We start from the raw sequence: 24,142 nt of genomic DNA, 5'->3' as shown, positions 1-24,142 counted from the left end.
TTTCTGAGCCCGAATTTTCTCGTCTCGGACCTCGTCTCGCACGATGTTCCACCTTTTTCAGGCAATCTTTTCGTTTCTTGTGTGTGGTAAGATTTAAATTCAATCAATTCCTTGTTGAATATAAGTTTTTAACTCAGTATGTTGATTTTTACAATTTTCAGTATCAATTTACGCGGATGAATTCGCGGATTTTGGACCAGACAGCGCTCAGCTGTCCGGATTCGAATTTGCCGCGATTTTGGTAGGGTAATCATTCGTTTCCGTTAAATGTCTTTGATGTTCAATTTTTTGTCCATTTTAAAAGAGAAATGTCTATATGTTCGAGAAATTTCACTTTTTCCTGCTGGAACTCAATTCTTTTCATTCTTAGTAGCAAGTATTGTTCCCCGTCTCTTCTCATTATTCAAACATTGTCTGATCGACTTAAACAATACAACTCAACAATGACAAATAATACCCGATCTTCACGTTACCTGTATGCGAACAATATCCACCCGGTTGCTCGGGGTCATAAACCTTAATTTAATATTTTCCAACCCACAATCAAAGAAATATCGCGACCCTTAATAACAAACTCGAACATTTTGTAGCAATTTAAAATCGCTGTGAGGACAAGCATGTAACGTTTTCACGTTTTTATATTGAATAAATTAAAGATTGTATTTTACTTGTGTACTAAAGGAAATGTTTAATGCATAATTACAGAACAGAAATTGATAATACCATTTTCAATGGCGGTAAAAGATTTTAATAATAACATTATTAGAAGAATAGTATGAAGAAGATGTACGTTCCCAGTTCGTCCTGTTTTCTCAATTTGCTGGCAACCTCTTGCTGGTGGATGGATAATGGGATGTCCATCCACGTATAAATTTGCATATGTGTAGTGTTTACTATTACTGGTATATGCCTCATTCTATAAAGGCTGCCACAAGAATACAAGTGGACAAGTATTATATAATCGTGATCTTTGCAGTTATCTGGACAATTTGAGCAATATTACTGTCTCTTATAGCTACCTTAAAAGTTGAAGTGGCTTCAGTGGGATTTGAACCCATGACCTCTGCGATGCTGGTGCAATGCTCTACAAACTGAGCTATGTGGCCACTCAGTTGGGAGAAGGTCAATTTGTTGGGCTTATTCATTCCAAAATGACCAGCTCCCAACTGAGTGACTTTTTAGCTCAGTTGGTATACCATTGCAACAGCATTGCAGAGGTCATGGGTTCAAATCCCATTGAAGCAGTTGAAGCCGCCTGAACTGTCAGAATTTGTCAGGTGTCCAGGTATTAGTGCAAGGATCACTTCTATCTTTCGTTAATAAGTCACACTTCAAATATACATTAATTTTTTTTCAAAGATATCTTTTATAAGTTAGTATTGAGATATGAGTACCTGTTTAGCAGAGGATCTCTAGTCAGATAGATTTGGGAAATCCTCTTATTTTCACCTTGGTGATTATCTTTTTCTCAGAATTCATCAGTTAAAAATGAGACAGAAATTCCTGTAACAGGTAACTTGTGACGAAATGTACTTTGTGAAATCATCTTGTGCATTACTAAACTTCCATTTACAAGAACATTGAGAGTTCAATTTTGAAGCAGACAATGGGAAAATGAACCTGTTGCAAACACAAATCTTAAATTAATTTATTCAAAGGATAATAATAATAATAATAATAATAATAATAACTTTATAGGATTGACACAATTACTTGGAAAGAACCAATAGTTTACTTTGTGGTCTGAAAAATAAACAATAGAAAACAGAAGTAGAGGTAGAAGTAAATAAAAAACTATATATTATAATAATCTATAACTACCGGTTAATTCTTTATATAGTTTAAATTATGAAAAAGTTCTATTAATGAGTTCTATGAAGGACTAACAGTAATTTGTGAAAAAGGATCAAAATGCCTTTTGCTGCAAGCTTTTAATTTGTCCTGACAGTGTGAACTTGTAATGAAACAGTTTTCCTGAGCATTGTTCAGGTACCCCAAAACCCTAGGCAAAGTAACGCAATTACTGAGATTTTACTTCCAAGTAACGCTTTGAGGACCACAAAGTTTTCAGTTAGTTATACTGTCATTTATCTCACCCTCATGAAAAATAAAGTTGTTTGTCATCATTATTATTGCCTGACAAAAAATAGAGGAAGGAGAAGAAATAATTATTGGAAGAGGCTTGTTCTTCCTCTCACACTGTTGTTCCTTGTTTTCTTTTAGTAGGACTGAAGGATTTAGTCATTATTGTGAGAAGTCAGCACAGCTCCTTTCATGTGAAAAAAGCAAAAGCAATGAGAGAAGATCTGAGTGAACAGGCAGAAGCAATGGGAGAGAAGGTATAAAAATAATAACATTGAAGCATAATAGTGGAGTCAAACTCCAGTAGCACCACCACCTGGGTTGCTTAGCTTTCTTAGGGCCGATTTACACAGGGCATGATTTTTGTTGCATGCCACAAGCCTACAACAGGCTTACAACTCGTTTACAATTATCGTGTATGTCAGAGAAAATCGTAAGTCATGTCGTAGGCCTTTTGTAAGCTTGTTGCATGCGACATGCTTACTGTCCATCCTGTAGTCTGTTCTAGACTGGACTTCCAAAGAAGTGTCCATTGTCCACATTAATGTGTGTCTGTACTAAAGTAGGCCAGAAGTCAAGAAAGTGTAGATAGTCTTCCCCAGGGACTGGCAACTCCCTATTACAATCCAATAATTGTCTACTTTAATAATATTGGATGTTTAAAAAGCAAGAATTTATTCAAAAGAGACATTCAAATTAATTTTCAACTTATTGTTTCCAGGATCACTTAGAACTTAAGATGATGCACGAAGAGTGGGCACCTTTTGGAGCTTGGACAGTTATTCCCATCATAAACAGGTTAAATTTTCTTAACCTGATCTTTTCTTTCCAAGGAATTCAAAAGAAATGTATTGTTTTCTTTTAAATTTCTAGTATGATTTTTTTCAATGTAGCTTAGCTGGCAAATATGGTAACAACAAACACTGGATATTTTTCTGTGAGGGTGAAACCACCATCAACCTTCCTGGACTGGTTCAAGTTCTCGGTAAACATGATGCAAGAAAAGTGAGTAGGTAGTTTATTAATGTGTAATAGCCGTAATATGGAACTAGTCTAGGACCTCCCTTCAATAAGAATCTTTTTATCAGTATAATAATAATAACGACAATAATAATAATAATAATAATAATTAATAATAATAATAATAATAATAATGATAATAATAACAATAATAATGATACCGGTAATATTTATTACAACATACTATACATAGATATCAATTCAAATTAACACAAATCAAATCAAATGAAATCATATCAAAGGAAACATTGGTTTTTGGGGATCTCGAGGGGAAAACTGGAATACCCAGAGAAAACCTCTTGGAGCAGAGAAGCAACCGACGTATGATGCTGAGTCTGGGATTCAAACCCAGGCCACATTGGTGGGAGGCAAACAATTTTACCAGTGACTATGCCAGCCCTGCTTATATAGCTCTTGGAGCAGAGAACCTACAGGCAAAGTCCAGGAATTGCACCCTGGATACATGTACATTGAGGAGGGCATTAGTGCCTTTACTACTGCTCCAACCCAGTGCTTTAAAGTTAGGGCAGTGATGAATGAAGAACTTTGCACATTTAGGTCAGTTGAACAAAGAGAGTGGGGATGGCAAGACGGGTACATTGCCCTTTCCAGCCCCTCCCCCCTCCATCCACACATGTTATAATGGAAGGATATTGGTCGATGTTTTGCAAATTGTTGTTTTCTGGTATTTTCAGGAGCTGTTTCTTGGCCATGCTATACAGGATCAACAAGCAGCAATTATCCATCATTTTGCTTTCTATGAAGACCCTTCTCAGTTCTCTTTCCCTGATTTTGCTGCTGGATGGGCGTTATCTGTTCCTCTGCTCAACAGGCGAGTTGTCCTTTATGACGAGATTCTTAAATAAAATTTCAATAAAATTTCAGTTTTGTTTCCGACTTACCAAACTGTTGTGCTGTTGTGAGTTCACTCACTTAAGAGCGGGAGTGAAGATAACGCCTCGTTTCTTTTGGCGCCCGTGGATGGGAAAACACGAACTTCTTTATCCACAATGCAAAATGCTGTGCAAACACCCACTTACTAGTGTCGCCCGCTAAAGTGGCACTTTCATGGATTTCAAGAGACTAAAACGTTATCTACCTTTAACCAGTGCTCTTTTAATAGAGGGAAATTTTCATATAGCGTTCATAAGACGAATGGTCTGAATTTATTTTATTAAAGTCATCGGCAATTGATGAGCTTGGGACAACTGGTGCCTTAAAATTTGTGAGAAGGAGCCTGTTATGATCCCGGCACCGCAGGGTGGTATCTTTGGCAAACCGGTAGCGGGAACCATGCGCACCCTGAAGAGTGGAAAAAACACCAGATACGTACCACAACGACCAAGTAGCAACATTTCGAAAAAATGGCCCACAAAGATGAGCGAGATTCACGGCCACGCACAAGCGAGCCGTGGTGGATTTCGGGGCGCTCCCAAAATAAAGATACCCCCATTTGCCGCGAAACGCCGGCAAGATTACATTAAGGGCGCATTCAATTGACCGTGTTCTGGAATAGGAATACATGGAATGGGAGTTAGAATTCCTTCGTTTTAACGGAGATTGAAATGAAAATTGTTGCTTGGAAACGCCCAAACATACATTTTTAAATCATCAATAAGCTTTATATGTCAGGCTCTTATGTAGCCTTTAAATGTACTCCCGTCGGACCCGTTTGACCTTTTAGCATCCTGTACAGTGTCTCTCACTCTAAGGATTAATAAATATGTATGTATGTATCACTCCACGTATTCTTATTCCGGAATAGGGTCAATCGAACGCACCCTAAATTTTCGGTTGTCAGTTTATCTACGATTTTATGGAGTCAAGTTTTGCCAGCTAAAAAAAAAAAATTTTCTTTACTGTAACCTAGAGTTATTTTTGTTTTTCTTTTTGGAGGTGCGTTTTAGGCCTAGTTTACTAAAGTTCTTATTAAAATGGTGGTAACACAAGGGTTGGTTTTCTTTTTGGTATTTTGTGACTGTTAAGCAGGCGTGGTTTGCTTCTAGATTTTGGGGAAAAAATCTTTGGAAACTTTGAAAACGAAGGATCGTTTTTAACGAAGGTCACGACAAGCACTAAATGCTTCTGTTTAAAAGTACTAACGAATTGGAAGTTTTTAGCGTATTGTAGCGAAATTGAACCACGAGTGTTCAATTTTTATGCAACTATATTGCTTCAGTAGTTTTGTTTTTTGGAAAGGATCGAAGTTGTCACAAAGTGCGAGATTGCAGCAAACCACCTTGCATCTGATTTGCATCTCATTGAAAAGCGAAGAGGACATTTAAGAACTGTCAGCAATTCCGCATCTTACTCAAATTGGTGGTACGTTTTGGCCATTGAACAGAATAACCATAGCGAGAATTAGTCTCAAAAACATGACACGTACTTCAAGTATTCAATATAGAAAGCTATTTTAATGCTCGGAAATATACAAAACGCTATTTACAAAAAAATACATACTTACTCTAAAAAAAGATGTTAATTAAAATAAACATAACTACTAACACGTTGGATGTATTTTTCGGTCGTAGTTTGAGTAAAAGACTCCACGCTTTTCCACCACAGGCGGACTTTACAATCGACGTTCAACACGAGGTAAAGAAATATCGGGAACTCTGTACATAATAGACAAACTATAGGGAAGGCTAAACAGTATTTTGATACATGTGAACAGAAGAGGACAAAAGTCTTGGAACCTTTTGAAAACATCTTTTAGGGAATCATTTCGTGTTCGAGGTGTATTTTGTAACAGCTTTGGTGCCTTCGCTAACCGCATGTTTTGCCAACTCACCAGGCAGTATCAAGCGAACGGCAGTTTGAATCTCTCGGGAGCTAAGGGTCGACTTCTTGCTGTACGTTGATAGTCTTGAAGCTTCCGTTGCGATGCGTTCAAAGATGTCGTTGACAAAAGAGTTCATAATACTCATCGCCTTGCTGGAGATTCCAGTGTCCGGGTGAACTTGTTTTAGAACTTTGTAGATGTAAATGGCGTAGGTTTGTTTTCTGCGTCGTCCCCGCTTGTTTTTAGCATCCTTGCTTTTGCCTGGCAGTTTTGGCTTCTCAAGCTTCTCTTCTTTCTTTCCAGCGGCTTTGGGTGGCATCTTTGATAATTCTCTTCTGAACAGGTGAAACAACTACCTCGAGCTTTGGAATGCTTTCAGCCCTCCTCATTTATAGGAAAATTTCATTCTACCTAATTTGCAAACGGGACGAAATTCACATCCTTTCATTGGCTCATTTGTGACTGCTTTGCGATAATCACGAAAAAGTGGCACTTGTATGTGAAAAACACCGGTTAATGTGTAACCCCTAGGGGACGAGGGATGCATCCATGTCCCCCAGGGGTTAGGCTGACAAACGGTTGGCATTTTAACACTTAAAGACATGAATGCCTGGTTTGCAACCAATCTTAAGAGACAATAAACAATGGAGTAGCGAACAAAAGGAGATAAAAAGATTTCTGTACTTTTCGTCCACCAACATGACTGCGACGACGTAACGTGAAAACCATCAATTCTTTACACATAGATGAACAAACTTGCTCACCATGTTGACAATTTCGATAGTTTTATTCCATGTTTTCCGAAACTAACAATGCTATTACCTCGTTTAATTAGTACATTCAACCGCGGCATGTAATTCAGTTTTTCTAGCCTCCCACCCCTCACCCCTGGTTCCCACTCCTCTGCCCTAGTTTGGGGCGGGGATCACTTGATATCTTACTCCATGGCTTTTTTTCAATCTTCGTTTCTTTTTTATCTCAGTAAATTCATTTCGGATATTCTTAGGGTGGACATGAGTTTGCGTAAGGGCTGAATACTTGCTGAACGCCATTTTTGCTTTTTGCCGCAAAAACAAGGGTTTTGGATTTAATGGCGTTTACATGGTGCACAAATTTATGCAGACTACTACTCGTCGTTTCAACGCTGTCTTTGTCATTTGTTAGGATATGGGCAATTGCCCTGGACAATATGGTTTCCCCCACCGTAATGTTGCGATTGCTTTTCCTAAAGCTTGAGTTCTTGAGACCCTTGAAAAAGCACTCGTCAGATTACGGATTCAGCAGTTATTTATTGCTTGAGTGCAAAATTCCTTGTCGCTTTTTTTGCATAAGGACACGTTTAGTGTACATGTATTCCGATTCGCTCTTCGAGGATCGCCGCCGAATGCTAACAAAGGTGACAAGGTAGTCAGTTGTACTGAAAAAAAGTGCGCTCGGGGTCATCTCTACTAAATTATTAGCTTTGTTTAAATGAAATGCCGAATCACGAAAAAGGCTTGAGTTTATCTCAAAGTAAATACTTGGCGAGTTTATTTTTGAAACAATGAAGTTTTGTCTATTAGGATCTAATATAAAAGAAAAAATATTCTTCTCCTCTAACAAAATTCTCAGTCGAAAGTTACGCAAAGCTTAGCAGCCTCGTCAGTTTGAGGCGGCAGGAGGTGGTTTTCACGTTAGGTCATCGCCGCCATGTTGGTGAACGAAAACAAAAGATCTCTCATTAGCTCCTTTTGTTTGTCCACCAGCAATTATACATTGCAGCATTGTTGTCTGCGTCTCTGGAGATTGGTTGCAAACCCTTTATTTTCTGGTAACCATCTCCAAGAAACGAGGTTGCCTATTTACTTGGATTTTCGAATGAGGTTTTCGACTAGGTCAGTGTAAAATGTAGACTGAAGACCTAGGGTAAAATGCAGACTAAGGTTATAATGTAACTTTTGAAAAAGCTCAAACCTTTTAGAAGTGCTAAAAGTTAAGCGTAAATATTGTTTTAAGCCTAATTAGGCCTAAGGTTAGCACTTCTTAAGGGTTTGGGCTTTTTCAACAGTGACATTATCACCTTAGTCTGCATTTTACCTCTGGTCTGCAGTCTACATTTTACACTGACCAAGTCGAAAACCAACTTGAAAATCCAACTGGAAAATCCATCTGGGAAATCCACCTGGAAATCCAACCCGAAAATCCAACTCGAAAATCCAACTCGAAAATCCAACTCGAAATCCTAACTCGACAATTAGTATGTCTCCCAAGAAACGAATCCGCATGGATTTCGAAAGCTTTCTCAGTAACTTTAAAAATTTTTGTAAGTTCAAATGCCCGGCCAGACCGGGCATTTGGAAGGACTAACTCTACAACGCCTTCAACTTAACACACTTGGAGGATGATATAACTCCGCCAGAAGAATGCGAGGAATTATCATGCAAGTGTTCCTTCAGATAGTTACCTTTTCGTTGCAAACTGACGGGTCTGGCTGGCCAGTTCTGAGAAAAGGAAACCACCCTTAGCTATCGTTTTCTTCAGATAATGGTTTCAATCCTTCTTTTTTCCCCATTGTTTTATGTCTGCACGTTTTCACCGCGTGCAAATATCTTCGAAACGACTTGTTTTGTATGATAACTCTTTTGCAGGTTGCAATGTTTATTCGTGACGAGGGCCGAGGCACATTACTCACCGATGTACCAGAATTCTGCACCAGTCAATTAAAGGACCAACGTGATTGTGTAACAGCATTGATAAGTAGTGCCCCGGAATGTGTAAGTTTATATAACTCATTCCAAGTCTCATTTCTCTTTCTTTCGCCAGCAAGCATTGATTACCGTTAGGACCCTGAAAACTGGGTTGGGTGTGAGTGCAAAGCGTGTTGGTTTCGGCTCTTGAAGCAGCGTCAAACGGTGAAACGTTTGGAAATCATATAGTTAGATTTCCTTCCGAAAGGTTGCTTTCGCGCATTTTATCCGAACACACCTGAAACCTCCGTCGAATGCCGTATGGCTCTTCTCAGCCTCCCTTTGCATGTCATTCGGTCACCGAGCATAGTAACTAATTACTTTGGTTTTGTTTCTTTTCGAAACGCAGTTGAAAATCGAAAATTTGCTTTTATCAAACATATTCATGATGAAGCTAAATTAACCACAAATAATTTGAAGAAGGGCTATTATTATATGGCAAGCAATTCTCAGGCTAAATGGAGCAATTTGATTGGCTGGTTTTCGGTGGGGATTTTACAGTACGGACCATTACCATGGAAACGGTCCGTTTCCGTTTTTTTTCTTTTTCACGGGAAATTCACGTTGAGAGAAACACAAAAAAATTTTTTTATAAGGAGGAATTTAATTTTTCCATCACAACAGACAGTATAATTATAGCAAGCGGAATTTAGTTTTACATGTAAATGGTTACCGTTCAAAGTTCGCTGATAGAAGACGAAGATTACGAACGTTCACAAAGTGAAGAAGTGTCTGATTGCTCGAAGAAACGATGCCATATAATAAACAACTACTTACTAAGCTCACTTTCTTGGGACCGTACTGGGGAATATTGGCCCTCGGTCGTCTTTGTACGGACCTCGCTGGTCCGCACTGCCCCGACCTCGGGCCAATATTTCCCAGTACGGCCCAACCTCGTTCTCCGGGTCTCTCTTCTCTGCCTCCTTCGCCATAATGGAGGTAGGGAAGAGAGACCCTGGGAACGAGGTTGAGTTCGGCCCTCGCGCTCTGTAGGGCTACAGTTTCTGAGTTTCTGAGCCCCCTCAATTTAAACCGCTGACTGCCTCTGTTTACAGGGCGATCTATCGTTGGATCATATCTTCTTTGCTGTCAAGACAACAAAGAAGTACCACAGCGATCGAGGTAAATTCATCCTCTTGTTGATTCTGCAGCTCTGACTTCCACCATCATTTTGCTACATTTTCCATTTGCATACAAAAGACAGGTTTTCGAATCTGAGAAAGGTTACTGAAATGTTGTACGGAAACCCGACTGCCTTTTTTCTGTGAACGAAAGGCGAACTGACAGGGCTTCAAATGTCGGAACCCTGTTCTCTGGCGTTCGTCAAACCAACACAGATATCCAGTACACAGACTAACGAGGCACGTTACAGGAAACTCCAATTTTTCAGTTTTCGTCACCCTAATGCACCTATCAATGTAAATCCCGCGGGGAGGGGGGGGAGGGGGGAAGTGCGGGCGATAGGCGGGGATTTGATGCCTGAGACTATTCCCCCTGTCGGGCTTTTCAAACGCGGTTACCAAGTCTGTCCCTAAGTCACGCTTCAGTTGGAGAAAAGTGTGAAGTTTTTATTGGTTTTTGTCGCCATAATCCGATACTTTCAACTGTCATAATCGGATACTTTAAACTGTCATCTATTTCGAGAAAGTTTTTATCCTTAGGTTCCCATCTGATTGAAATCGAATTCCACCACTAGTTTAGAGTATTTTACGGGTCACTGATCCGACCTGTTTCGACATACTGAGCATAAAAAATTATTAATATACCCAGTTTCAAATGTTCTTTTGTTTGTTTTATAGTATTGTTTGTTTAGACTCTTTGCCCCAGGGTGGGGCTTTTTTTGACACTTTTGATCGACGTTAGTTTCCCACCCTGGGGAATTCGATTACAAATTTTTAAGAAGTGTCAAATCTCCACCCGTTTCCCGCACCCCCTCCCCCCTTCCTGCGGAATTTACATTGATAGGTGCATAACTGAAAGCTAACCGTTACCAAATTTGTGCATGGACCTGAATACTGTAGATCAACGCTTGGAGTATCGAGACAACCGCATGCTCTTCAAGACTCTTCAAAACTTTGGATCTATTATCCCATAAGGATAGTATTCATCCCTCATGGAGTTGTGAGGAGGTGCCCGACGTCATTTTTAGCCATAAAAATAAGTTACTAAAGTTCTTTGTCCTTGTTAACTTCCGCACTTTTTTATTCTTGTCCTCGATCTTCGGAGATATAGTCTTGATACTAAGGAACGACCTGTGTATTAAAGTTCTAACAAGGGGGTTTAAAGGTTTAAAACAGATCTAAAAACGTTAAAACTAAATTTTCGACCGCCTTCTGCGGCCTTCTTCAGAGGAATCTTGTTAGACACTTGTATTTCCCATTTTAATTTTGCGGCCCTTGTGCGGAGCACGAGGTGCATAAATTAGAGTGAAAAAACTGGTACCCGAAGAGGAGTACTGTCTTTAAGTTAGTTACGCCTCATTCATGTCTTTCTAACCGAATTGAGTGGGAAAGCACAGAACTAAGTAAAGCCTGCAATACTATGGAATGGGTCTCTCTAAATTGGCTAATCATTGGCGTGGTAGCTATGAAATAAAAATTCTTAGAGGTTCCAATTGGTGGTACTTTTCTTTCAGTGCCAATCGTTCAAAAAACGGTTGGAAAATACGCCAAGCATATCGTGTACTACAGTGAAACTGCCGATCCTTCAATACCAACAGAGGACATTGGAGTTCCAAATACGGAAAGAGGTACGTCAGACCAGGGACCGGTTGCTCGAAGCCTGGTTAGCGCTAACCGGTGGTTAAGAGGTATCAAAGCCTATAGGTTTCCCTGGCGTTTAAAGGGGCTATCTCACGCAAAATGATGTAATTTTCATGACACCCAAAATGCCCAGAAAGTAGAATGAAACATTGCAATAACCAGTTTAAAGTGTTGAACAACGTAAAAGAAATACAGCAAAAGGAAAGGGAAACGTGGATGGACACAAATGGACAAGATTGAAACGGATTGCTTTTGGGTAATCACGAAAAAGGTCGGCCCGACGTTTTTCAAGTTTATGGCAAATCGTCTGGATAAAGGTTGTTTTTGCTCAGCATCATCTTGTTTGTGATGTAACGATACTTCTATCAGTGAAGAAACTCCACGTTACTATTTTCGAGTTGTAAACTCGTGATTAACTAAAGAGTTCCCCTCAACAGCCTAAAATAACGTGACAAAAGACAGGTTAGCGCTATAAACCATGCTTCGAGCAACCCGGCCAGGTCTCATTGAACTGAAAAATATTACTCCCTCTCCCATCCCCTGCATTGAGCACACCTTTGCACACCGTGTAGTGTTGTAGTTCGCCCTATTTCAGCAGACTATAAATCTCCTGTTTATTATATGTATGGGTTATTGACCAAGCGTGAGGTCAAGAATGCTGGATATTGTCCAATTTCTTTTTTGCGTGATTATGGACAGAGACGGAGTCGAGGTCCATAAACACGCAAAAAAAGAACGAGGCCAATATCCAGCCATCTTGACCGAACAAGCTTGGTCAATAAAGGATTTATTATATAAATATATACCAAAAAATGATCTTTGATCTTGCGGGACCAAGTGAGTAATCCCGAGCAGGCAGTATAGCTCCATCTTGCCCGCTCGGGTAGCCAATCACAGCGTGGGATTTGGTTCATTTTGCCCGCTCGCGGAGCTAGTCATATAATAATTACAATAATATTACAGGTTGATTAACGGATAGAAAGGGATGGGCTGCCACCGATACCTCCAAATGCATGGGTATTCATCAGGAGCCCATCAGTGGCTCCTGGTATTCATGCCTCTCTGTCCGCAGCCAGAAGAAATATGTCTTCGCCAAAGTGTAAATAAGTAACATATTACCGTATAATCTGAAACAAGACTGTGGCTGACAGTTTAACAGAGCTTTGTCTTGATAAACAATATTCTAAGCCTAAAGACGCCAATCTGAATTACCGATGCGAACCTTAAACAAATGAAGCCCTCTTTTCGTCCTTTGTAAGCCGTTTGTCGATGGAACGAGACGTAATGAAAATTCAAGTAAACCAAATCAGCCTTAAATAAGCGTTTTAAACTAAAAAATCGCCGTTAGAAGGAAGGGTTCTCTAATCTGTAACAACATTCGATGTTTTTGTAAGATTTTTGCAGCCACCTTGTGATGGTGAAGTCGTATCTTCTTAACTGTTACCTCTCATCTAGCTAGAAATAGCTTTGATCCGTCTGAGAAAAAGGAGTTCCAGTTATTTAGCGGAAGCAAATAAATTTGACCTCGAACATAAATATAAAGGTAATATAACATTATGGTTGACCTCTCAAGTAAGACTAGATGTCGCAAAATTGTCACCTCAGATGTCGCCATGACAACATGTTGTGTTGAAACTAATTTTTTTGCCGCGTGATCGGTGAGTGCTACTGGTAATTGAAAAAAGCATAGACTTTCTTTTCTAAGGCTTATCCTTTTTTTGCCATCTAACAAATTTTCAAAATTGGTCTGTCGGGATTTGTAAACGAACCTATTGAAACACATCTTTGAATTGTTGAGGGCCAAAAATTCTTTCAAGGGGCGAGTTTTCCACCACCCTTCTTCTTTAAGTGTCGGTTTACGAAGTCGTAGTCACTTGATTCAATTCTGTATTTTTCTCTTAAATCCAGTCGTTGTCCCTCGAGAATCGAAGATTTGAAGGGTACAAACCTGTCAGGTTCGGCTTTTGCTGACTCTCTCCGAACTTCATTTCCTTCTTGAGAGTTATTACAATTATCATATACGACGAACGGAAATTGTTCCTTCGCAGTTTCCTGACCTGTTGTGAAACGATCGTAGCGACGAAAACAAGACGAAGATGAAGTGGACGATTTGCTGTGGGATCTGTACCGTGTCCATTCGGGAATGAGTTGTTGAACGTGAAGTGGGAACTCGAAACATCGCACTCGTAAAAGAGCTTGAAGATCGTATCGTTCGTCGCTTGTGAGTCTCAATGGTCGGCTTGCAATAGCTGGCAGCTTCACCGCTTCGGGCGCTTTCTCAAGGTATTTTCGAATTACTTTTTCTTGTGTTAGTACTTCCTCTCTCGGACAAACTCGCTTAAAAGTTATATGATGTTCTTTAAGTTTTTTTTTGGCTTTCTGCGAAGGATTTATCAATTGCGTTCCTGTTATAGACATATTCACCTCCTTTCCTGTTATTCGGGGCATAACCAGCTTCCCTCTATCACTGACGAAAGCATTTCGCCGCATATCTTGAATTTTTCAACCTCACTGTCTCCTATATCCTCTTCGGCATCGTATGTTTTAGTGGCGAGAGAACTTGACGGGGCATTACTTCTGTTTTCAGGTGCAAGTTAATACTTGGAAATTTGAAGTAGTTGATCATTTTGTTTACACGTCTGGGAGCCGTAGTTGGGCTTCAAGTTCTAATCCGTCTTAGACGGATAAAGTGAACGAACTGTCATTATAACAACACTTTCTTCAAAACTGTTAGTGTTGTAGTGATTTAATGGAGTGGTTTAAAATTAAGGGGATCAAATGCGAGAAAGTGCCGCAAACATGCAGGAAAGTAGATGTGATACAAGAGCGACTGAAACACTAGGAAAAGGCGAGGGGAAATTTGGAGTGGGGACGAGGGTAAGAGAATTGCAAGGTCTTCGCCCTCCCAACACACCGACTCCTCGTTTTTCACCGTCCACGCAGCTAAACATTGGGCACTTTGTTGATGAAAGATTAAACTCTGACCCGCCGAACTTGAAAAAAGTGCTTCGGCTATCATGACCGTTAAGAATCTTTCATAGTCGATGATATTTCTCACAGCTGGTCGTTTGGAAAAGTTTCCTTCAAGAAATCGAAGTGAAGAGCGAATAATGGAAACATTGTTAAAACGAACGCAGACTAATCAGTACACTGAATGGTTTGGCGTGGTACAGGAAACGGTTAAAACCAAGATTGAAAAGGCTTATTTAAAACAACATTAGCAGACATACCATGCAAATAAAAAAAATAACAAGAAATTGGATGGCTTAAGAGTTTCGTTCAATTTCGTCACTTTGATCCTATATTCGCTTCTTTTAGAACTCGTGACAATTAATCCATTTCAATTTATGATGCAACGTGAATTGTTTGCCAAACAGAAGCGAGAAATGTTTCTATAATGTTGCTTTTTATTTTCTTTTGAAAAGGCCCAGTAAAAAATGCAAAGCCTTTTCCTTCGTCAATTGACCAGTTTTTGCTTATAATTATTTCATTCCTTGATTATCATAATATTTTTTTTACCAGAAAGCGCTTTCGATTTTAGCCGGTTCACACGAGGCTTAAATGAAAGTTAGTTTGGACTTTGTTCATCGCGAAAACAGCCGTTGCTTTTATTTTTTTTTTCCTATTTTGATATCAATCTAAGAGTTAAGATGCCATGGTAGTTAGATAAAACTGGTTACCATGGAAGCGTTTAAATTCACGCGGAATTTTGCGGTTACCAAGCACACAAAGTTGTCCCGAATGGTAGGGTAACCCTACCTGTGTAAATGCTTGTAAACCCGGGCTATCTTTGACCCTCCTGCTAGGGTAACCCTAGCAGTAGGGTTACCCTACCTGCTTGTAACATGCCGCTATAAATTGGCGGATAAAATGAATGAAGAGCAAGATAATTTTGCAGAAGGTGAGTCGATGAAGTGATGCAGCTTGGTAGCTAACGGAGGAAGCTTTAATAGAGAGACTTGTGATGTGAAGTTAGGTGTTAGGGTGAGGTATAACCTCACTTTTAAGCAGGAGAACCATCTGCCCTACGAAAGTTACTCGTTCAACTCCTTTTATTGCGATCCCAGGGCTCTGATTGGTCAAGGCCGAATTACGCCATATCGTGCCATGATTGCTCAGCGCGAGGGACTGTAGGAGCATTTTTCGCTCGCGATTTCCTTACGTTCGGTAAATTTTCACTTTAGCTTCCCGCTAATTGAATGTCCTGGTTTATTTTTCTCGAATAATATACTTGGTATGTTAAATGTACCTGGCTTGTAGTTTCTGCTTTAGGAGTGAAAATGAATACTCATCCATCTTGTCTTATGTTAATGCTTCATTACGGAGATATGTACTGAAATTTGTAGTTCTTTTTATTACAGGTCATTGTGCGAAGCTCGAAGCTATCATTAACCGAGCGGTTACGGATCCAAGAGCTGTAGATAAACTCTGGCTTGTTGTGCTGGACGATGACACCATCATGAGGTATCAAGTTACTAAAACTGAGTCATTTTGCTTCACGCTTCGCCATCGTGATGCCTTGGGATCCGATTTCCTTTCAAGGCGTGGGAATGTAGTAAGAAGCCATGTGTGCTGATGTGTTGCGCAACATTCAGCAAATGGCTACGACGAAGATTTAAAAAAATCTTCAAAAGTTACCTATGAACCTGATGAAGGCTGGTATTGGCCAGCCAAAATATCGTTAAAAAAATACTTTTCCGCGTTGTTTTATCAGTCGTACAGGAGTCTTCTTGACTTTCATAAATATTTTTTAATCAATTTTGACTGAACACGATCTTCTCTGATTCAACGCTGTGCAAGACTCATCGTCCACGGCTTTTGCCATGCCAAGGTTTTAAAAGCTTGTTGAAAGTTGCCGTTGTTTTAGGTCTGTACAACTTTTAAATGCTTGTTTGTGAGCTCAGGAACAAAGCACATTTAAGTTTTTGCGCACGCGTGGAGCACCATGGGAAAGAAAATTTGGTTTTGGTCAGCGTACTTCCACCCATCCATGTATGCCAATGTAAAACTCCGTGGTGCAATCCGCGTTTTTTGGCGGGAACATCTTTGATATTGGACATTGACACCTATCAAAACAAGGTAGTCACTGACCAGTATCACGTGACCATATCGCGGGTTCAAGTAAAGTTGACCGCGGACTAGGTACTGGTTTTCAATTGGATCGCAGGCTCAAGCCAGGTTAACTTACTGTAATAATAAATAACACACAAGCTCCGATTTTACGCTTGGCAAAATCTATATATTACGTTGCTCGGTGATGAATTTCAGTATAAACTGGACCAAAACCTGTTACTGATTTTTACAAACCAAACCAGTCGCTGGTGACTGTCAGTTCTCATTTCGAACTATTCTTCTCTTCCTTAGTGTTCCCAGATTGCAGAAGTTGTTATCTTGTTACGATCCGAACGAGGTCACTTTGTTGGGTGAGAGGTATGGGTACGGATTGACTGCAGGATACGGTTACGAGTACATCACTGGTGGAGGAAGGTAAGTGTTTGGAAATTTCAACCTGTGGCTAACGAAACTCAGAAAGGCACCCACAAAAACTTGCAAATTTTCCTGATACACAACCGGCGACGACTTTTTGGGACACAAGTATCCTCCCATGCAGTCAACCGCCTTTTGACTCGTTACACCTTGGGAGCCTGGAGTTGATGATAGCTTTTAAATATATGTCTTTCATATATGAAGTTTCGTCCTATCTACACCCTCTACGGGTTCATTACGAATTCACGAAATGACCAGTTTCCAGTTGGCTTCATAGCTCAGTTGAATTGATTGATTTTTTCCGCATTTCAAATGTATTTCTTTCATATATCAAGTCTCGCCATAATGTTGAAGGATCTTTGCTCTCTGAAAGGACCTGATAGAGAATTGACAATTTAATAGAGCACTGACAATTGAAATTTAACATAAGAGATGCATTTTAACAAAACGTTGCTGAGTTTCTCGTTGACGTAACAGCCTTTTTAACCCATTAACCAAGCTTGCCCAATAAATGTTGCAACCAACTTTGTTTTGCTACGGAACACTGTTTTTGCGACGCAAAATAGGTTTCAAACGCCTCCTGCACAAGTCACGACCTCGTTCCCAGGAACGTTCCCTTCGCTTTGGGGTGGGGCGGGAAAAGGGAAAGGTCCTGGAAACGAGGTTGCACAGGCCAACCAATTTGTAGCAATCACTGCTTTACCACAGTAAAGGCAATTATGAAGGTTAAAGGCCCGGTTACACGGCTTCAACATTTGCTTCAACATCCGTTCGACTTTGTTGAATAGCGATGTTGAATGAGTGAATGGATTAAAAGCGTTTAAACTTTGCTTCAACAACCATTCAACAGTTTTTTTGTTGTTGTTGTTGTTGCCGCGAATGTTAAATGAAGTTAAAGCCGTTTGCCCCCTCTTTCAACATTGTTGGGTACGCGCGTGCGCACTAATCGGCCTCAATGACGTATCCATGTCCGTATCCATAGTAACAAGTCAGTATTCGTGGTAACAACCGCGTTTGCAGCCTGGGACTGAATGACTGGCCTCTCGTGATGCTTTATTGAATCAAATGTTGATGATGTGTTGAAACCCGTTTGACCATCCCAGCATTCAACATCGTTCAACAAAATAAGCAAATGTTGAAGTCTTTTGTCCGGGCCTTAAAGACATGTTTCGTTTCCTTTTAAATGCAGCAAGAAATTCGCAACGTCATCTCCTGCGTGTTCAAATGAAGGACTGTTTGATTCCTTCGTGTTTGCTTGGTGTATTTTCAGCATGATTCTTAGCCGTGCTGGTATTGAAGCTCTACTGAACAGTGACTGTCACTGTTGGGAACCAGACTCTCCCGACGATATGTGGCTGGGAAACTGTTTTCGAAGACTGGGGGTCCCTCTTACACACAGTCCTGCCTTCCATCAGGTGTGTGAATTGTGCTCCTCGTACTGTTATTATCACTGAAAGTACTTCACCATCGTTGCCGATCAAGACTCAATAGACAACGCCTGATTGGTGATGTTAAGTTGGACATCGAGGCTTGGGGGATAAAGCCAACATGGCTTCTCGAGTAAACGGGCTAAAAATTCACCTCCTAGTACGAAATTACAGCTTTTTAAAACAAATCAAGTCATTTTGTCACTAGTATGTTACGAGGATAAGACAGTTACACCTGCCCTGAACAATTGTTTGGATGAGGAAAAAAAGGAGCGATGTGTATCTGACAATGTAGTCATATTGTCATCCCTGCGGTACGCACTGGACTCACAAAGTCACGAAGTTTGCTCAAAATATGTGGTGTGATCAATTTAACATTGTTAATTTTCTGTTTCAGGCAAAACCCAACGAGTATGTCCCATCTCTTCTAGCGCACCAGAACCCAGTTTCCTTTCACAAACACAACGATTTAGATCCACTCACTGTCTACGAACAATACCTCAGTTGATGACAGTTTGCAACAAAGTTTGGGAATGATCGGCTTCTCCTCCCCCCCCCCCACCAAGAGCAACTGCACTGGAAATTTGGAACTGTTGCATGATTGACATCAGCTTTGTCGGACGTTTATGATGGGAAGAAGCGGACAGTTGATTTGCTTATCCATAAAATTTTGACCATTAATTTATTTGGCGACAAGCAATTAGAGAAAATTAAGCAACATCGGACCAATTTCTACGTGCCTCGATTTCTTTTGGAAAAGGAATGTCGTATTGGTCAAAGATCAGATATCACATATGGAAAGGAATGCAATTTTGTGACTCAGACAACATGTATTTAGTTTGATAATGGGAAAAATGTCATATTTCTGGGTAATAAAATGGATAGTAACAAGGTACCAAATGTGGTTGGTTTTTCATTTCCAAAGATCCAACGTCTAATTTCTTACTGAAATGAAAATTTCGATCCAGTGTACTTAATACAGTGTATTGATTTAGCCAAGCCTAAAAGCGAGTTCCCTTTTCTTACCCCAGAAATCGACCAGAAAGCAATATGGTGTATATGGAAATAACTGTGCTTCTGCATAAAGTACAAAATTAATCGTCATTAGTGTATACAGTTTAAGGCCCGTGCAACCGCTCGCAACATTGTTGGGCCCAACATGTTGCGAGCGTTTGCACACCATGTTGTGTGTTGTTGCGACTTGTTGGAAGTTGTTGGATGAAGTTTGAAACTGGTCAAACTTCAGAGCCAACAAGTGCCAACATTTCTATTGTTTCGTGGTCATCGAAGCGTGGTCCAACAATGTTGCGTTCGTTTGCACAGCACATCCAACAAAGTTGCGCCGGCGCACGCGCACTACAAGCCACGTATCCACACAAATACATGCGAACAAGAAATCAACATGGCGTCGGAGATGGAAAACGTCCCAGAGTCCTTTGTGTTCTCATCTAAAGACCCAACGTGTTGTAACTTGTTGCGAGCGTTTGCACACATCGGCTAACATCAGGCTTCTCTGCGCAATTGTAAAAATTGCGTTCATAACTGCGAAGATCATAGCTTCTGTTGATTTCATATCCGCAGTTCATATATGATTCATTTCATATACCATTTCATCATGGACCCACTTTGGCGGATTTGGACCCCCCCCCCCCCCCCCCTTGAAAATAAGCGTTCTTTGAAGGTAATAAAATTCCTTTGCAAATTGTTTTTAGCTATGGAAAACGTTTACTGAAAGTCAAGTCTAACTTTGCTTTTTCTCCTTATTGAAAATGAACGAGAATTCATAACTGGAAAAGTTTGATCATAAAAAGAGGAAAAACCTGCTGAAGCCATAAGTAAACATCTAACAATGCGTTTTCCAACCAAGTGGTGTTACTTCCAAAAATTAAACTGGCACCTCCTTTGTGACGCGCTGCTCATTCAAACTATCAATGGAAGAAAAAGAATAGAAACAACCCTTTACGAAAAGGCCACAGCGCGTGCTTATTAAAAAATGAACACGACAATTCAATGAGTTCCTAGCGCGTGACTTAAGCCTCCGTCAGAAAGGAGTTAACTTTAAGAATGCCACCGCGAATGCTTTGAACGACCTTTCACAACCCAGAATATATGCTGATGTGTGGGAGGCTACTGCACTTCATATAGTCAACTCTCTCGTAAGCGGACGCCCTCGGGGATTGGAGAAAGTGTCCGTTAGTAGAGCTGTCCGCTTAGGAGAATTATTCCCATAAGCGGACACCCAAGAAAAATGGGGCGATGTCCGCTTACGGGAGAGTTAATTAATGGATGTTAATGGTACAAGTTTTATTGGGTAGCCAAGCATAGCAACTGAATCTCCACCCTGCTAGCAGAGTCTTTCCTTTGCTTGCTCGATTTTGGCGTTCTCAAGAAAGACTCTGCATGAATCGAGTAAGATTTTATTGAGTACGTCCTGCATGTTGTTGTCGAACCCAAGCTAATATACCAGATCTCGCCGCCATCTTGGTTTTTCACGGTACAACGCGCTCAATAATAACAACAATGAAAGCAAGGTGACTCACGCTAACACCAACCCGGTGTGGCCAATACATCAAGCATGCGCACAACCATTTCACCCGGTCAATTAGCAGCCATGGACAGCTGTTTCGGCCTTTTGGGCCTCATCATCATGGCGTAGCTAACATACCAGGCGGGTGTTTATAACCATCGGTTTTATCCCTAAACGGATGCTCGCACTGGAAAAACCAGCTTAACTAGAGAAAACAAGATTGACTAGTCCAGAAGTTCGGGCTGCGGTGGCTTCAAAGATTTGACGCGATTCAGACAGAGCGTCCATTCTCTCCTCTTCAGTAAAGAAAAAGACAAAAGGAGGCTCTGCTCGCAGGGTGCTGAAACTCTTCGTTGATGTTAAATGTTAAAACTTGGGAAAAAAAGGAAACATACAGTATAACTCTTCTATATTCATATTCAACAAAAACTTAAAAAGGACTTATATATTGCTGCCGTCAATAGATGTAAGTTTGGTGCTAAAAAGACATCCAAACATTAACAAACATTGTACTATCGTGACAAGAGAAGGTTTGCTTGGTCCAATGACAGTTTGGAGAAATAGTCCGTTATGGTTGACTGTCTCCTTGCCAATAGAGACTTCAGTCTCATGGCTACTTAGGGCCTCTTTACACGAGCCCGGGTTGGACACCGACCCGGGTCAGTTCAGCGTCGAATATTACGTTTACATGATCCCGGGCTGGGTGAGGGTTGGGTCATTCTTCGGGCTGATCCGGGTCAGTTCCCTTTCGCTGGATTGAAAGGGCTGGTGGCTACTTGTCAGTGAGGAAAATGGCGGACGAACCATGCAATCATAACAATCATCAATTTGTGTTAACGTTATCGGCCATTTTGGTACAGGCTGCGCATGGGCGAGAACGCTGAACCGCAAAAAAAGTGATGTTCAAACAATCCCGGGTCAGATACGCCAGTGTTTACATGAAGAAATTGAAGAAATTTCAACCCTTCTAGCCGGGTCAACCCGAGTCTTGAGAAGGGTTACCCGGCAAGGGGGGCTGACCCGGTTTGACTACTGTTTTCATGTAAACGCTTATAAACATTTGGCTGCAAAAGGGTTACCCGCCGCGGTGATTCAACCCGGGGTAAAAAGCATCCCAGGCTCGTATAAAGAGGCCCTAAGATATCGTTGATCTTGGCCTTGGTAATTGCCTGGGTTAGCGGCTCGTTTCCTTGCCACTCAGAAAATGCCGCTAGGCTTCCAACAAGTTCCAGTGCCTTTTCCGCAGAGGTAACTTAAAGACAAATTTTCGTTGCCAAGAGGAAATTATTATACGTTGGGAGTCCGCTTAAGCGAGAGAGTAAACAAAAGAAAAAATCCAATTTTCATTTTCAAAAGTGTCCTCGTCCTCTTAAGGGAATGTGTAAATACAGAGTTTGACTGGGAGGTAAAAAGGGGAATTTAAAAGATTGTGCGTGAGTAGAGCTGTCCGCTTAGGAGAGTGTCCGTTAGCGGAGAGTTGACTGTAGTTTGCATATTCATAGACGCTTCTTATCTCTGTATTGTAAAAGTAAAAATCTATATCGTTTATCAAGTAATCAGAAGTGAGTGTGGTTTTGTTTCAAATTACGTTATCAAAATTTACATCTCACTTGATATTAATTACAAAGCTCGCGTTCAACTAGCGCCAATTTGGAATAAGAATTTAATGGAATAACCCCTGACGGATTTTGCCGCAGAGCTTGCCACTTACCAATTAGTAGCATGCTGTAGTCAAGTCTGATTTTGCCGCCGGTATGAGAACTCCAAAGACTTTATGAAAAGGATTTTTAAAAATTGATTCCTTTATTCTTTCTTCCTGTATTCGGAAAACAAGCCAAATGAGAGCACACTTGTCAATGATCCTCTGGGTTAATCCTTTGGAACAGTTTTTTACCAACGGTTCCCATTGGGAAAATGAAGCGATTCATTGTAAATTTAGCGGCACTGGGAATGTTTCGAATGATTCGTTTTCCTTTACGTAGAACATTCATTTGCAAGCAAAAATCATACACCTATCACACTATGCAATGTCGTCAGCTTCCACACTAGTATTTTATGACGATAGTTAACATATGAAAGCCATATATCTAAACTGCGGAAAGAATGTAGAAGTCAGGATTTTAATCCCCCTCTAAGCCTGAATTTGTCAGCTAAGGCCCAGTTCAGACGTCGTGCTTCTGCCGTGTCGAACTAAATTCAGGAATTAAGTTCGACAAAAGCACGGCAGAAGCACGGCGTCTGAATCAAACTTTTGAATTAAGTTCGGCAAGCAATTAAGTTCGACAAGCTCTGCCGTGCTACACGACTTTGGCACGGCATTGATTCAAACGTCGTGCTTGTGTCGCGCCAAACAAAATTCATAAATTATATTAATGTATTTGGCGAGATTGAGTTCCCACGGGGAGTTAGGAGAAGAATTGTTACGAGGCATCAGTAAAGCCTGAATTTGGTTCGACTTTGGCACGGCGTCTGAATCAGAGTTGTTTCCCTACCGTGCTACAGTCGAACCAAATTGCAATAAAGTTCGGCACGGCAGAAGCACGACGTCTGAACTGGGCCTTAAGCTTTCCTAACTGCTCAAGTAACGTAACGTTTATAATGGCGATGGTATACACTCATTTTAACTTGACAATGGTATTTTCTTGTCTGTGCGACTGCCTGTTTTACTTATTTATTTATTTTTTTCGTTGCCTGGTCAAATTCAATTAATTTTTCCTTTCAAACGAAGGTAAGCTTTGACGTAATTATAGGAAAATTTGAGATAGTTTTTGATAACCACCTCCATTTTATATTGGTCGATAAAACATGTATTAAATATTCATTTTAGCGTGTCATGTTCAGCGAACTCAACAATGTATATTGGGGCATCAATTGGATGTCAGAATATGTTGCGTCATTTCTGAGCTGTGATGATTCTTGCTTTTTTAGCTTTGAGTGCTTAATGGCGAAGTAAAACAACTGATTTTGGAAACTGGAACAAAAGGGAGCCACACCCTTTTGGCACGTTCTGTTTACGAAGCGAAAAAAGTTTCAAGTACTGAAAATTACATATTATTACATTCATATTACCATTTTATCAGTATCCGCAAAAACAATTTTTTATTGAGTTCACTTTAGTGAATTGAAGACCAATTGTCGTGATTTGCAAGATAATTTTTGGCAAAAAAAAACCATATTCTTCCCGAAAGTAAAAATATCTGGCTGGACAGAAAATTGTCGAAAGCAAGACAAGAAAATAATGTGAACGAAAGCCAAAGATGGCTCATTCGAATATGGAAATTTAAACGCCATTACATTTTTAAAAATGAAAGAGGGGGATCACTGAGATT

The 24,142-nt window shown here is 40.4% G+C and overlaps 1 protein-coding gene across 4 annotated transcripts; it reads left to right on the top strand.

Moving 5' to 3' along the window:
* Window positions 1-9: 9 nt before the first annotated feature.
* Window positions 10-19,617, top strand: LOC138046992 (beta-1,3-glucosyltransferase-like). Of its 4 annotated transcripts, none has more exons than XM_068893647.1 (15): window positions 10-86; window positions 162-241; window positions 1,473-1,512; window positions 2,227-2,339; window positions 2,804-2,880; window positions 2,976-3,087; window positions 3,798-3,934; window positions 5,634-5,697; window positions 8,512-8,637; window positions 9,666-9,732; window positions 11,246-11,359; window positions 15,734-15,836; window positions 16,737-16,859; window positions 18,130-18,274; window positions 18,684-19,617. In XM_068893647.1, exons 1-15 carry the CDS (start codon window positions 44-46, stop codon window positions 18,792-18,794), a joined length of 1,455 nt encoding a protein of 484 aa, XP_068749748.1. In that variant the 5' UTR covers window positions 10-43; the 3' UTR covers window positions 18,795-19,617. The 4 variants fall into 4 exon arrangements, with proteins under 4 accessions (XP_068749748.1, XP_068749747.1, XP_068749749.1 ...); XM_068893646.1 differs by having other exon boundaries at window positions 2,224-2,339; window positions 18,684-18,843; XM_068893648.1 differs by lacking the exon at window positions 1,473-1,512 and having other exon boundaries at window positions 59-86; window positions 2,224-2,339; window positions 18,684-18,843.
* Window positions 19,618-24,142: the final 4,525 nt, after the last annotated feature.

The sequence above is a fragment of the Montipora capricornis genome, chromosome 4, assembly GCF_036669925.1.
Source record: "Montipora capricornis isolate CH-2021 chromosome 4, ASM3666992v2, whole genome shotgun sequence".
Taxonomy (NCBI): domain Eukaryota; kingdom Metazoa; phylum Cnidaria; class Anthozoa; order Scleractinia; family Acroporidae; genus Montipora; species Montipora capricornis.
This window is presented reverse-complemented; position numbering and strand designations above follow the sequence as displayed.